The 15,923-nt window shown below is 42.4% G+C and overlaps 1 protein-coding gene across 2 annotated transcripts in view; it reads left to right on the top strand.

The window, feature by feature from the left end:
• LOC139411711 (A disintegrin and metalloproteinase with thrombospondin motifs 17-like) overlaps positions 1-15,923 on the top strand; it is a 196,321-nt gene that overhangs the window by 145,463 nt on the left and 34,935 nt on the right. For both annotated transcript variants that reach the window (XM_071158374.1, XM_071158373.1), the window contains exons 16-17: positions 1,565-1,645; positions 12,012-12,169. In XM_071158374.1, the coding sequence (XP_071014475.1) occupies positions 1,565-1,645; positions 12,012-12,169 (239 nt within the window). The remainder of the gene's footprint in view (positions 1-1,564; positions 1,646-12,011; positions 12,170-15,923) is intronic.

Below are 15,923 nucleotides of genomic sequence, written 5' to 3'. Positions count from 1 at the left end.
GGGAGACTCTGTCCATAGGACAACAATCAGTCGTATATTGCACAAATCTGGCCTTTATGGAAGAGTGGCAAGAAGAAAGCCATTTCTTAAAGATATCTATAAAAAGTGTTGTTTAAAGTTTGCCACAAGCCACCTGGGAGACACACCAAACATGTGGAAGAAGGTGCTCTGGTCAGATGAAACCAAAATTGAACTTTTTGGCAACAATGCAAAACGTTATGTTTGGCGTAAAAGCAACACAGCTCATCACCCTGAACACACCATCCCCACTGTCAAACATGGTGGTGGCAGCATCATGGTTTGGGCCTGCTTTTCTTCAGCAGGGACAGGGAAGATGGTTAAAATTGATGGGAAGATGGATGGAGCCAAATACAGGACCATTCTGGAAGAAAACCTGATGCAGTCTGCAAAAGACCTGAGACTGGGACGGAGATTTGTCTTCCAACAAGACAATGATCCAAAACATAAAGCAAAATCTACAATGGAATGGTTCAAAAATGAACATATCCAGGTGTTAGAATGGCCAAGTCAAAGTCCAGACCTGAATCCAATCGAGAATCTGTGGAAAGAACTGAAAACTGCTGTTCACAAATGCTCTCCATCCAACGTCACTGAGCTCGAGCTGTTTTGCAAGGAGGAATGGGAAAAAAATTCAGTCTCTCGATGTGCAAAACTGATAGAGACATACCCCAAGCGACTTACAGCTGTAATCGCAGCAAAAGGTGGCGCTACAAAGTATTAACTTAAGGGGGCTGAATAATTTTGCACGCCCAAGTTTTCAGTTTTTATTTGTTAAAAAAGTTTGAAATATCCAATAAATGTCGTTCCACTTCATGATTGTGTCCCACTTGTTGTTGATTCTTCACAAAAAAATACAGTTTTATATCTTTATGTTTGAAGCCTGAAATGTGGCAAAAGGTCGCAAAGTTCAAGGGGGCCGAATACTTTCGCAAGGCACTGTAGTGCAATGCTTTTGAAACAGGGCTCATTGAGCTCTAGTCTCAAATATCACACTATATAGGGAATATGGTGACATCTGGGTCACAACCTACCTATCTGTCTCTGGTTGAATCCTTCCTTTCAAACCCAGGCTCTGTGTGATGCTCCAGCACACAGAGACAGAAGGTCGAGAGAGAGAGGCTCTACCTCTTTCTGTGCACCGTTATTGAGTTAGATCGCTGCTACTATGACCGTTACACCCCTATCTGTGTCCCAAATTATACCCTATTCCCTTCATAGTGCACTACCTTTGACCAGAGTCTAGTGCACTACTTTTGAACAGGGCCCATGTGTAGAGAACAGGGTGTCATTTGGGATGTAGACCCTCTCTCTTTCTACTTCCTTCATTGTCCTCCTCCTTGCCTTTCACACAGAAAAATGATTTCAACCCTTTCCAAATTAACAGCTTGGATAAAGAACCAGCCCAGCCCAACCCTGTCTGTACTACCCCTTCCCCTCACCTCTCCTCACCTCCTCTCATCCCCCCTCACCTCTCGTCCTCTCCTCACCCCAGGTGAGGGTCTGGGTGTGGCTCCACCCACCTCACTCTCTTGTGTTTCTACAGGTTACATTGAGGCTGCTGTCATCCCCGTTGGTGCTAGGAGAATCAAAGTTGTGGAGGACAAGCCCTCACACAGCTTTCTGGGTAAGACACACACACACACACACACACACACACACACACACACTTGTGTTATGGGGTGCAGAGAACATTTAGCAGTTTTAAAGCTAATTTTCTGCAATTCTATACATTCTTCTATACATTCTTCTATACATTCTTGAAACTCGAATGTGTATTCATGTTATATTTGAGTACCTCAAACATTATAACATTACTACAAAATCTATGGGCTAAAAAACATTAGCTGACATGGGCTAGTTGATCTGGACATTTCTGACAAGTTATAAATAGATCTCCAAGGTATACAATGACCGACATGACAAGAGGAACTGATGATGCAAGATGTGTTGAATTGCAGGAAATAAGCTTTAAACCTGCAAAATTCTCTCTTCGCCAACAAGACGGTTGTGGAACGTTTGTTTAATTTCGGTGCTTGTACCCATAGAAATAGGGGTGTGCAGGGGGGGAGTGGGATATTCCCTAATGCTGGAAGGGGGGCCTGGATGAAAACAGTTTGGGAACCCCTTTAATAGACAACCACACAAGTTCATATTATCTGTCTAATGATGTGAACTTGTATTCCCTAAAGCAGGGTACTCAACTACTATCTGAAACGGTCCAGTGACACAAATGTCCTAGGTGGCAAAGGTCCAGGTGGATATGGTCATTTATTGGCGCTGTGGTTCAGCATAGTAACAAACCATGTTGTTATATCAAATGTTTTCAGAACACTGGTAAATACATTACAGGTTTTTACAATCGCTAGGACCCATTTCTCAATACTTAGGTCACCTTTTCAAAACTCTTCACACAGTGAGCACAACAGCAGTCTATGTGGGTTAAACTGTGGATAATGTTTCATTGCTTTGGCACAAAATGTTTACACATGTCTACATACTCTTTTCAAAACTGTTCAACTGAAGTTCAAAACCTAACATAAGCGATTGTCAAAAACTGTAAATGAGACCAATTAAACCTTTGTACATGGAACTTGAATTATTAAATAATATCTCAATTAAATTAAGTGCATGTTTTCTGGAGAACAAAGGAGAGTTAAATAACAAATCTGAAAGCACAGAAAGTCACTGTGGGCCATGCCATATTAATGTATAAGTCACTGTGGGCCATGCAATATTAATGTATAAGTCACTGTGGGCCATGCAATATTAATGTACAAGTCACTGTGGGCCATGCCATATTAATGTATAAGTCACTGTGGGTCATGCCATATTAATGTATAAGTCACTGTGGGCCATGCCATATTAATGTATAAGTCACTGTGGGCCATGCAATATTAATGTGTAAGTCACTGTGGGCCATGCAATATTAATGTATAAGTCACTGTGGGCCATGCAATATTAATGTATAAGTCACTGTGGGCCATGCCATATTAATGTACAAGTCACTGTGGGTCATGCCATATTAATGTATAAGTCACTGTGGGCCATGCCATATTAATGTATAAGTCACTGTGGGCCATGCCATATTAATGTACAAGTCTCTGTGGGTCATGCAATATTAATGTATAAGTCACTGTGGGCCATGCCATATTAATGTACAAGTCACTGTGGGTCATGCCATATTAATGTATAAGTCACTGTGGGTCATGCCATATTAATGTATAAGTCACTGTGGGCCATGCCATATTAATGTATAAGTCACTGTGGGTCATGCAATATTAATGTATAAGTCACTGTGGGTCATGCAATATTAATGTATAAGTCACTGTGGGCCATGCAATATTAATGTACAAGTCACTGTGGGCCATGCAATATTAATGTATAAGTCACTGTGGGCCATGCCATATTAATGTATAAGTCACTGTGGGTCATGCAATATTAATGTACAAGTCACTGTGGGCCATGCAATATTAATGTATAAGTCACTGTGGACCATGCCATATTAATGTACAAGTCACTGTGGGCCATGCAATATTAATGAATAAGTCACTGTGGACCTTGCATCAATGAGAGAAATGACACTTTCTGTCTCTTTAAAATGCTTTGAACTTTGACACAAATGGTGTGAGAGCAACTCTGGAGACACTGGTGCAGATGTCCATTGGTGAGCCTGGAGCGATATTTGTTTTGAATAAAGTTCATTGTGGAGAAGGCTGATTCACAGCTGTATGTGGAGCCAAACATGGGCAGGATGTCTAGTGCTAGTTCCTTGAGAACATGGACATCAGCTGCAGGCACCATCTTTCCATCTTTCCCCAGAATGTAAGACAGGGTCACAAAGACACATTTTCTTGTAGCTCAATCAACTCCATTTGCAGTGATGCAACTTCTACCCGTCTGAAGAGCTGTTTAGCTTCCTCTGACAACATCTACCCGTCTGAAGATCTGTTTAGCTTCCTCTGACAACTTCTACCCGTCTGAAGGACTGTTTAGCTTCCTCCGACAACATTTTGTGACTAAGATGGTTCTGGATGACCAGCAAGCGATTCTCTTCCAACAATGAATTCCCAGGCCCCCGTCCCTGCAGGAGGCCTTTTGCCTTTTGGTAGGCCGTCATTTTAAATGAGAATTTGTTCTTAACTGACTTGCCGAGTTAAATTAAGGTTAAATAAAAATATAAAAAAGTAATCAAAGCTAGCTTTGAGGTTCTCCATCAGCTGCTGGATGAAATCGACACGGTTGGATACATCTTTGTCTCCCTGCGTTTGTACCAGAAGATTGGAGAAGTGGACAAGTTCTCCCTGCGTTTGCACCAGAAGATTGGAGAAGTGGACAAGTTCTCCCTGCGTTTGTACCAGAAGATTGGAGAAGTGGACAAGTTCTCCCTGCGTTTGTACCAGAAGATTGGAGAAGTGGACAAGTTCTCCCTGCGTTTGCACCAGAAGATTGGAGAAGTGGACAAGTTCTCCCTGCGTTTGTACCAGAAGATTGGAGAAGTGGACAAGTTCTCCCTGCGTTTGTACCAGAAGATTGGAGAAGTGGACAAGTTCTCCCTGCGTTTGCTCTAGAAGATTGGAGAAGTGGACAAGTTCTCCCTGCGTTTGCACCAGAAGATTGGAGAAGTGGACAAGTTCTCCCTGGAGATCATTCTTGAAAAGCTCTAATTTCTTCTGGAAAGCCCAGACTGCTGCTATCATATCACACACTGTGTTGTCCTGTCGCTGCAGCTTAACATTCAGTTGATTGAGGTGTGATGTCATGTCTGTCACACTGTGTTGTCCTGCAGCTTAACATTCAGTTGATTGAGGTGTGATGTCATGTCTGTCACACTGTGTTGTCCTGCAGTTTAACATTCAGTTGATTGAGGTGTGATGTCATGTGTGTCACACTGTGTTGTCCTGTCCCTGCAGCTTAACATTCAGTTGATTGAGGTGTGATGTCATGTCTGTCACACTGTGTTGTCCTGCAGCTTAACATTCAGTTGATTGAGGTGTGATGTCATGTCTGTCAAAAATGCTACTATTTCCCTCTTCTCGTCATCAGAAAACTGAGTTGCCTTGTCACTCTTTTGCTCTGATAAGAAAGCTTTGATTTCCTCCTGAATGGCCCAGAAAGGTTCCAAAACCCCGCCTTCACTGAGCCATCTGACATTGTGCAGTAGTAAGTTATCAAAGCTGGCATTAACCTCTGTCAGAAAGCCTCGTAGCAGGCGGTGTTCTTGATCAGTTTCATCATCGTTGTCATGACCTCAGAATACTCTTTTCCCAGACTGGCACACAGGACAGACTGATGGATGATTTGATGTCAGGACAGGGTGGTCCTCTTTTAAACGTGTAACCAGTCCCCTCCTCTTCCTGTCATGGCTGGAGCTCCATCTGTGGTGATGGAGACCACTGACTTCAGAGCTCTCCCCCTTTTGGTCAGCATCCTTTTGACATTATCTCCCTGTGTGTCTGCTTCTAGATGTGTTAAGCCCAACAGCTCATCCCAGAATTACGTCTTTGTTTCATAATCAAATCTGACAAACAACAGAAGCAGGGCATTATCAGTGTTATCTGTTGAATCATCCACAGCCAATGAAATGCTTGGTGCATTCTGAATGACCTCATCAAGTTGTGAAGTCAAATCTTCAGCTAATATTTAATTTCTCCTCATTGCTGTGGAATCAAATCAAACTTTATTTGTCATGCCGAATACAAGTGTAGACCTTACCATGAAATGGTTACTTACAAGCACTTAACCAACAGTGCAGTTCAAGAAGAGTTAAGAAAATATTTACCAAATAAACTGAAGTAAAAAATAAAAGTAACACAATAACATGACAATAACAAGGCTATATACAGGGGGTACCGGTAATCTTTATTGTTTACCTGCAAACAAGGTGTCAGCAACTTCACACATGCGTTCTTTTACCATCTCAGCGTCAGTGTTTTCCCTAAACCCAAGCTATCCTCAGTGAACGCTCTGTTGCACGTTGTTGGGCTTTCAGGAAATTGACATGGACTTTTTGTCTCATATTGGGATTTGAGTTGTTTAATCTTGTTTGTTCTCACCTCCGTGTTCAGAGGATAAGTCTGATCTATATTACTATGCTTGGTGTAATGACGCTTAACATTGCCACTTTTCACGAGGGCTTCGGACTCGCTGCATATCAGGCACATTTGTTTTGTTCTGGTTGTGGGGAGAATGCATTTTCCGTCCACTCGCCATCAACAATTTTTTTTTTAACAAGCCATATTAACAAGGATACTGGTAAATAAGCTCCTTCTATCTGTGATATTAACAGTTGAACCTCAGTGAAATATTTATGTTTCTTTCTGCCTGCCTGCTTGTTCCGAGGTGTTGTAGAGGATATTTGCATTGATGTGATTGGGCAAGCCATGGACTCTTGCATTTAACCACGTGATTGGATTAGACGGGGCACTAGTAGAGGTGGAGGCCGTGGCGCCCGGGTCATTTTTGAAAGCTGTTTTAAAAAATGATTGATTGACTTGTATATGACTACTGTAAATGCTATGTTGTTGTTCTGCCAGTTGAGTTTGGCTGCCCCATACAGTCTTAAGCCAGTGCTAAAACATTCTGCACTGTCTAGCATGTTTTGTTCTCTGTCGACTCTGCAGGGAAATTTGAAAGCCGATAAACACACTCATTTGTCAGCCGCTTGTAAAGTGTTTGAACACTTCACTCTTGCAGTTTCCTTTTGAGTGTTCTGACAACAGCTATTAAACATTTTTCTAACTGTTAAGTGCTTTGTCAACAGGAAGGGCACACTGGGGACTGGAGACATCTAGTTCTGTGTGTAATGATAGGACAGTCTGGGATCCTCTCTAGTGATAGGAGGGAGTTGAGGGATGGAGGGAGAAGAGGGATGGAGGGAGAAGAGGGATGGGGAAGAGAGGAAGGGAAGTAGGGAGGGACAGAGGGAAGGGAGGGAGGAGAGACTGAAAGGCTAGCCACTCACTTTGAAAACACATCTGGTGATCTAAAGAAACACTCCAACACTACTTCCTTTTGTACAGTGTGAGGTATGTCTCCACCACGTTTTATATGATAAAGTTTCCCCAAGTCGCTGATCTTGGGTCAGTTTAGGATGTAGGAAGAGTTATTAAAGTGAATATGCATAGATAATAACAGAGAGTAGCTGTAGCATAGAAGGGGGGCAATGCAAATAGTCTGGGTAGCCATTTGATTAGCTGTTCAGGAATCTTATGGCTTGGGGGTAGAGGCTGTTTAGAAGCCTCTTGGACCTAGACATGGCGCACCGGTACCGCTTGCCATGCGGTAGCAGACAGAACAGTCCATGACTAAGGTGGCTGGAGTCTTTGACAATTTTTAGGGTCTTCCTCTGACACCGCCTGGTATAGAGGTCCTGGATGGCAGGAAGCTTGGCCCCGGTGATGTACTGGGCCGTATGCACTACCCTCTGTAGTGCCTTGCGGTTGGAGGCCGACCAGTTGCCATACCAGACAGTGATGCAACCCGTCAGGATGCTCTTGATGGTGCAGCTGTAAAACCTTTTGAGGATCTGAGGACCCATGCCAAATCTTTTCAGTCTCCTGGGGGGGAATAGCTTTTGTCGTGTCGTCACGACTGTCTTGGTGTGCTTGGACCATGATAGTTTGTTGGTGATGTGGACGCCAAGGAACTTGAATCTCTCAATCTGCTCCACTACAGCCCCATCGATGAGAATGAGGGCGTGCTCTGTCCTCCTTTTCCTGTAGTCCACAATCATCTCCTTCGTCTTGATCACGTTGAGGAAGAGGTTGTTGTCCTTGCACCACGCGGTCAGGTCTCTGGCCTCCTCCCTATAGGCTGTCTCATCGTTGTTGGTGATCAGGCCTACCACTGTTGTCATCAGCAAACTTAATGATGGTGTTGGAGTCGTTCCTGGCCATGCAGTCATGAGTGAAAAGGGAGTACAGGAGGGGACTGAGCACGCACCCCTGAGGGGCCCCCTTGTTGAGGATCAGCGTTGTGGATGTGTTGTTACCTACCCTTACCACCTGGGGGAAACCCATCAGGAAGTCGAGGATCCAGTTGCAGAGGAAGGTGTTTAGTCCTAGAGTCCTTAGCTTAGTTTTGAGCTTTGAGGCCACTATGGTGTTGAACGCTGAGCTGTAGTCAATGAATAGCATTCTCACATAGGTGTTCCTTTTGTCCAGGTGGGAAAGGGCAGTGTGGAGTGCAATAGAGATTGCATCTTCTGTGGATGTGGTATGTTGGTATGGTATGCAAATTGGAGTAGGTCTAGGATTTCTGGGATAATGGTGTTAATGTGAGCCATGACCAGCCTTTCAATGCATTTCATGGCTACAGACATGAGTGCTATGGGTCGGTAGTAATTTAGGCAGGTTACCTTAGTGTTCTTGGGCACAGGGACTATGGTGGTCTCCTTGAAACATTTTGGTATTACAGACTCAGACAGGGAGAGGTTGAAAATGTCAGTGAAGACACTTCCCAGTTGGTCAGCGCATGCTTGGAGTACACGTCCTGGTAATCCACCTGGCTCTGCGGCCTTGTGAATGTTGACCTGTCTAAAGGTCTTACTCACATCGGCTGCGGAGAGCGTGATCACACAGTTGTCCGGAACAGCTGATGCTCTCATGCATGTTTAGGTGTTACTTGCCTCAAAGTGAGCATAGAAGTTATTTAGCTCGTCTGGTAGGCTCATGTCACTGGGCTGCTCTCAGCTGTGCTTCCTTTTGTAGTCTGTAATAGTTAGCAAGCCCTGCCATATCTGACGAGTGTCGGAGCCGGTATAGTATGATTCGATCTTAGTTCTGTATTGACGCTTTCCCGGTTGGATGGTTCGTCAGAGGGCATAAAGGGATTTCTTATAAGCTTGCGGGTTAGAGTCCCGCTGCTTGAAAGCGGCAGTTCTACGCTGGTTAATCTTAAGATTGGGAGAGGAGAAGCTGATCCTCAGTCTGTACCTAAGGGAAACTTGTGAAATACTATGTGTAGAAAAGGAAAAGAGAATTTATGTTTTTTGTAGAGCTAGTAAACAACACAGTGATGACCATGGAACAGTGATGCTAATATTCTAATGATGACCATGGAACAGTGATGCTAATATTCTGATGATGACCATAGAACTGTGATGCTAATATTCTAATGATGACCATAGAACAGTGATGCTAATATTCTAATGATGACCATGGAACAGTGATGCTAATATTCTGATGATGACCATGGAACAGTGATGCTAATATTGTAACGATGACCATGAAACAGTGATGCTAATATTCTAATGATGACCATGGAACAGTGATGCTAATATCCTAATGATTACCATGGAACAGTGATGCTAATATTCTAACGATGACCATAGAAGAGTGATGCTAATATTCTAATGATGACCATGTGACAGTGATGCTAATAGTCTAATGATGACCATGGAACAGTGATGCTAATATTCTGATGATGACCATGGTACACTGATGCTAATAGTCTAATGATGACCATAGAACAGTGATGCTAATATTCTGATGATGACCATGGAACATTATGCTAATATTCTGATGATGACCATAGAACAGTGATGCTAATATTCTGATGATGACCATAGAAGAGTGATGCTAATATTCTGATGATGACCATGGAACAGTGATGCTAATATTCTAATGATGACCATGGAACAGTGATGCTAATATTCTAATGATGACCATGGAACAGTGATGCTAATATTCTAATGATGACCAATGAACTGTGATGCTAATAATCTAATGATGACCATGGAACAGTGATGCTAATATTCTAATGATGACCATATGACAGTGATGCTAATATTCTAATGATGACCATGAGACAGTGATGGTAATATTCTAATGATGACCATGAGACAGTGATGATAATATTCTAATGATGACCAATGAACAGTGATGCTAATATTCTAATGATGACCATGGAACAGTGATGCTAATAATCTAATGATGACCATGGAACAGTGATGCTAATATTCTAATGATGACCATATGACAGTGATGATAATATTCTAATGATGACCATGAGACAGTGATGAAAATATTCTAATGATGACCATATGACAGTGATGCTAATATTCTAATGATGACCATGGAACAGTGATGCTAATATTCTGATGATGACCATGAAACAGTGATGCTAATATTCTAATGATGACCATGAGACAGTGATGATAATATTCTAATGATGACCAATGAACAGTGATGCTAATAATCTAATGATGACCATTGAACAGTGATGCTAATATTCTAATGATGACCATATGACAGTGATGCTAATATTCTAATGATGACCATGAGACAGTGATGATAATATTATAATGATGACCATGAGACAGTGATGATAATATTCTAATGATGACCATGAGACAGTGATGATAATATTCTAATGATGACCATGAGACAGTGATGATAATATTATAATGATGACCATGGAACAGTGATGCTAATATTCTAATGATGACCATGAGACAGTGATTATAATATTCTAATGATGACCATGAGACAGTGATGATAATATTCTAATGATGACCATGAGACAGTGATGATAATATTCTAATGATGTCCATGAGACAGTGATGATAATATTCTAATGATGACCATGAGACAGTGATGATAATATTCTAATGATGACCATGAGACAGTGATGATAATATTCTAATGATGACCATGGAACAGTGATGCTAATATTCTAATGATGACCATGAGACAGTGATGATAATATTCTAATGATGACCATGAGACAGTGATGATAATATTCTAATGATGACCATGAGACAGTGATGATAATATTCTAATGATGACCATGAGACAGTGATGATAATATTATAATGATGACCATGAGACAGTGATGATAATATTATAATGATGACCATGAGACAGTGATGATAATATTCTGATGATGACCATGGAACAGTGATGCTAATATTCTAATGATGACCATATGACAGTGATGCTAATATTCTAATGATGACCATGAGACAGTGATGATAATATTCTAATGATGACCATGAGACAGTGATGATAATATTCTAATGATGACCATGAGACAGTGATGATAATATTCTAATCCATTTTAAAGATCTGAAGTAGTTTTTTTGTGTATAGTTAATATTATGTTTCTGGGCAGTTTTATAGTAAAGTGTTTAAATTATTTTCAATTCCATCTAAATCTGTAAGTTCATTGACATGCAGTAAAACAAACATGTTTAGAAAGAGTCCATTCACTGTGCAAGGTGTTTTTATTTCTCTGGAGCTCTCTCTGGTCGTCAAGTCCTTCCAAAAGAATAATTAAAACAACATGCATTTGGAAAAACCTGGCTCAAACATTAAATTCTTATGGAATGTCTTACAGTACACCCCAACAGTCTCTCTGTTTTGCTCTTTATTCTCTCTTTATTTTCTCGCTCTCTCTCCACCCTCGCTCTCTTTCTAATGCATTACCCAACAACCTTAAGTCAAGCACCGCATGTCCACAGGGGATAATGTGGACATGCGGTGAGGTAGTCTGTTTGCTGGACTTCACAACCTCCACAGTCTCCACATCAAGGGACACTCTCTTAGTTGGAACCAACTGGGTCTCTGATGCTGTGCTGCTTTCCTGTGGTTCAGGCACTGCGAGAAGTAAAACCTCACTGACCGGGGTCGGCTATTTCGAAAGCAGCCAATTTGGGCACCAAAAGTCATTTTCAGAGAAGTGAAGAGAAGTGTATGTTCACTTTGACTGCCTGCTACATTTTAATTGTTTGTTTGCTCCTCTTTAAATTAAAAATATACATATTTTAGGTTAGAGACATGGTTTGAATTATGGGTTTGTATAAAGGTAGTGATTTAAGGGAACAGTCAGAGTGGGAATTGAACCCTGCGTTTACAGGTCTAGGCATGTTGGTGGAGACTGTGGTATGCTTACTTTCAATGGAAGTGATAGGGGCAAGTGATAGGGAACCATCTAACATCAAGTTGTCCTGAACTTCCTCTTAAATTAATTCTACATCCTGCTTGTTCCAGCAATGAAAGACTCTACCAAGAGGTCCATCAACAGCGACTGGAAGATCGAGCTTCCTGGAGAGTTCCAGCTGGCCGGCACTACAGTGCGCTACGTCCGGAGAGGACTCTGGGAGAAAATGTCCGCCAAGGGACCCACCAAGACCCCGCTGTACCTCATGGTAAACCTATCATGTAGAGAGAGATTGTGTGTGTGTGTGTGTGTGTGTGTGTGTGTGTGTGTGTGTGTGTGTGTGTGTGTGTGTGTGTGTGTGTGTGTGTGTATCCCTATCATGCGAATGCATGTTGAGCTGATGCATTTAACCTCCTCAGTCTACTCCACATGATGACAGAGATCAGAGAGGGACAGATAAAGAGCATGGAAATTGGGCTTCAAAGGAAGAAAGTTGTTGTTAGTTTAAATGTAATCTTTATTTAACTAGGCAAGTCAGTTAAGAACACATTCTTATTTACAATGACAGCCTACCAGGGAACGCTCTAACTACTAGGCTACCTGCCACCCCAAATGGCCCTCTGGAGGCATCATGTGATACAGATGTAGTATCTTAATTAGAGCCAGTGTGCTACAGTAGGGAAATAATCCTGCAGCAACAGGAAATGTCAGTTATTATGTGGATTATATAAAAACATTTGTAGGGATTGATACATTTTTGTTAAGGGAAAATCAAGTCTGAAATATCAAAGTGGAAATGTTCAAACTTCAGATGCCCTTTTAAACCTTAACATTTCTAGGGCTAGCGGAGCCCCTCGACAACATTCCGCTGAAAAGGCAGTGCGCGAAATTCCAAAATATTTTTTTGAAATAGGTAACTTTCACACATTAACAAGTCCAATACAGCAATTGAAAGATAAACATCTCGTTAATCAACCCATCCTGTCCGATTTAAAAAATGCTTTACAGCGAAATCACAACATATTATGATTATGTTAGGTAATAGCCAAGTCCAAAAAACACACAGCCATTTATTCAGCCAAAGATAGCCAAAGATAGTCACCAGCCAAAGATAGAGTCACAAAAAGCAGAAATATAGATAAAATGAATCACTAACCTTTGATGATCTTCATCAGATGACACTCATAGGACATCATGTTACACAATACATGTATGTTTTGTTCGATAATGTGCATATTTATCTAAGATGGCATCGATCTAAGATGGCATAGCAGTTCAGACGTCTTTTTGTCCTCGTCCTGTCGTGTCCCGTATATATATATATTTACAACTTTTTTTTTCACATACATTTTTAATTTTCCATAAACTCATCTTCAGAACATTCTCCTGCAATCCGCTTCACCAATTTCTATTTATATAAAAAAGTATTATTTACCTCAGATCTGTAATCCTCCAAGAGGCTAGCCAGAAAACTAGCCAGAAGCTAGCCGGGAGCTAGCCGGGAGCTAGCCAGGAGCTGGTCCAGAAGCTAATCAGAAGCTGGTTCAGAAGCTAGTTAGCTTCTTTACTGGCTAATCGTTAGTACTCAGCTAACCACGGTTTGTGGTCATCGGCTGTCCTTTGGCTCGAGAATCTATCAGCAGTTTTGTACGGCGCGGTGCAGCGCAGCGCGGCTCGGAACGGAACATACCGGACCAATTTTTCTCTCCATGTCCTTGGATTTCAGCCGCTGGCTCTGGACATTCATACCTGGATCTCACAGCTAGCTAGCTGCTATCCGTGTGACTATCGGCTTTCGTCGATTCCGGAGCTAACATCAATTGTTCCGGAGCTAGCCAGCTGAAGAGTTCCATCAATCACTCCTGGGCTGCAGTCACCTATCCGGACCCGTTTTTCTGCCTACGCGGAGCCCCACCGGGCCTTCACAGCTGGACTGCCGACGTTGTCTACCCGAGGGAGTTGTCCGGCTGGCTCCTCCGGCGCGACGTTGCCTGGGCGCCCATCTGCGGCCTGCTAGCCGTTGGCTGTCTTATCGGCTGCTATCTGAATAGACAATCGGACAATTTTATTTTATTTGTATTTATTTATTTTTCTTCTTGGGCCTCTATAACTATATCTATTGTTTTTATTTTTGTTGTTGTTGTGTGATTTGGATTATTCCCCTCTACCACACGGAAACCCACTAATCTACTGACGGAACGCAAGAGGTGGCTAATAACTGACCTCCATCCTATGCTAGCTTGCTACCGATTTAGCTGTCTAAATCGCCGTGACCCCCAACCAACCTCTCCACTCACTGGACCCTTTTGATCACTCGACTAAGCATGCCTCTCCTTAATGTCAATATGCCTTGTCCATTGCTGTTCTAGTTAGTGTTTATTGGCTTATTTCACTGTAGAGCCTCTAGTCCTGCTCATTATACCTTATCCAACCTATTAGTTCCACCACCCACACATGCAATGACATCTCCTGGTTTCAATGATGTTTCTAGAGACAATATCTCTCTCTTCATCACTCAATACCTAGGTTTACCTCCACTGTATTCACATCCTACCTTACCTTTGTCTGTACATTATACCTTGATGCTATTTTATCGCCCCCAGAAACCTCCTTTTACTCTCCGTTCCAGACGTTCTAGACGACCAATTCTTATTGCTTTTAGCCGCACCCTTATTCTACTCCTACTCTGTTCCTCTGGCGATGTAGAGGTGAATCCAGGCCCTGCAGTGCCTAGCTCAACTCCTATTCCCCAGGCGCTCTCTTTTGACGACTTCTGTAACCGTAATAGCCTTGGTTTCATGCATGTTAACATTAGAAGCCTCCTCCCTAAGTTTGTTCTATTCACTGCTTTAGCACACTCTGCCAACCCGGATGTTCTAGCTGTGTCTGAATCCTGGCTTAGGAAGACCACCAAAAATTCAGAAATTTTAATTCCAAACTACAACATTTTCAGACAAGATAGAACTGCCAAAGGGGGCGGTGTTGCAATCTACTGCAAAGATAGCCTGCAGAGTTCTGTCCTACTATCCAGGTCTGTACCCAAACAATTTGAACTTCTACTTTTAAAAATCCACCTCTCTAAAAACAAGTCTCTCACCTTTGCCGCCTGCTATAGACCACCCTCTGCCCCCAGCTGTGCTCTGGACACCATATGTGAACTGATTGCCCCCCATCTATCTTCAGAGCTTGTGCTGCTAGGCGACCTAAACTGGAACATGCTTAACACCCCAGCCATCCTACAATCTAAACTTGATGCCCTCAACCTCACACAAATTATCAATGAACCTACCAGGTACCTCCCCAAAGCCTTAAACACGGGCACCCTCATAGATATCATCCTAACCAACTTGCCCTCTAAATACACCTCTGCTGTTTTCAACCAAGATCTCAGCGATCACTGCCTCATTGCCTGCATCCGTAATGGGTCAGCGGTCAAACGACCTCCACTCATCACTGTAAAACGCTCCCTGAAACACTTCAGCGAGCAGGCCTTTCTAATCGACCTGGCCGGGGTATCCTGGAAGGATATTGATCTCATCCCGTCAGTAGAGGATGCCTGGATATTTTTTTTAAATGCCTTCCTAACCATCTTAAATAAACATGCCCCATTCAAGAAATTTAGAACCAGGAACAGATATAGCCCTTGGTTCTCCCCAGACCTGACTGCCCTTAACCAACACAAAAACATCCTATGGCGTTCTGCATTAGCATCGAACAGCCCCCGTGATATGCAGCTGTTCAGGGAAGCTAGAAACCATTATACACAGGCAGTTAGAAAAGCCTAGCTTTTTCAAGCTGAAATTTGCTTCCTGTAACACTAACTCAAAAAAGTTATGGGACACTGTAAAATCCATGGAGAATAAGAACACCTCCTCCCAGCTGCCCACTGCACTGAAGATAGGAAACACTGTCACCACTGATAAATCCACCATAATTGAGAATTTCAATAAGCATTTTTCTACGGCTGGCCATGCTTTCCACCTGGCTACTCCTACCCCGGTCAACAGCACTGCACCCCCCAC

This window comes from Oncorhynchus clarkii, chromosome 6 (assembly GCF_045791955.1).
Source record: "Oncorhynchus clarkii lewisi isolate Uvic-CL-2024 chromosome 6, UVic_Ocla_1.0, whole genome shotgun sequence".
NCBI lineage: Eukaryota > Metazoa > Chordata > Actinopteri > Salmoniformes > Salmonidae > Oncorhynchus > Oncorhynchus clarkii.
Note: the sequence above shows the minus strand (reverse complement) of the source record. Positions and strands in the feature narration are given on the sequence as shown.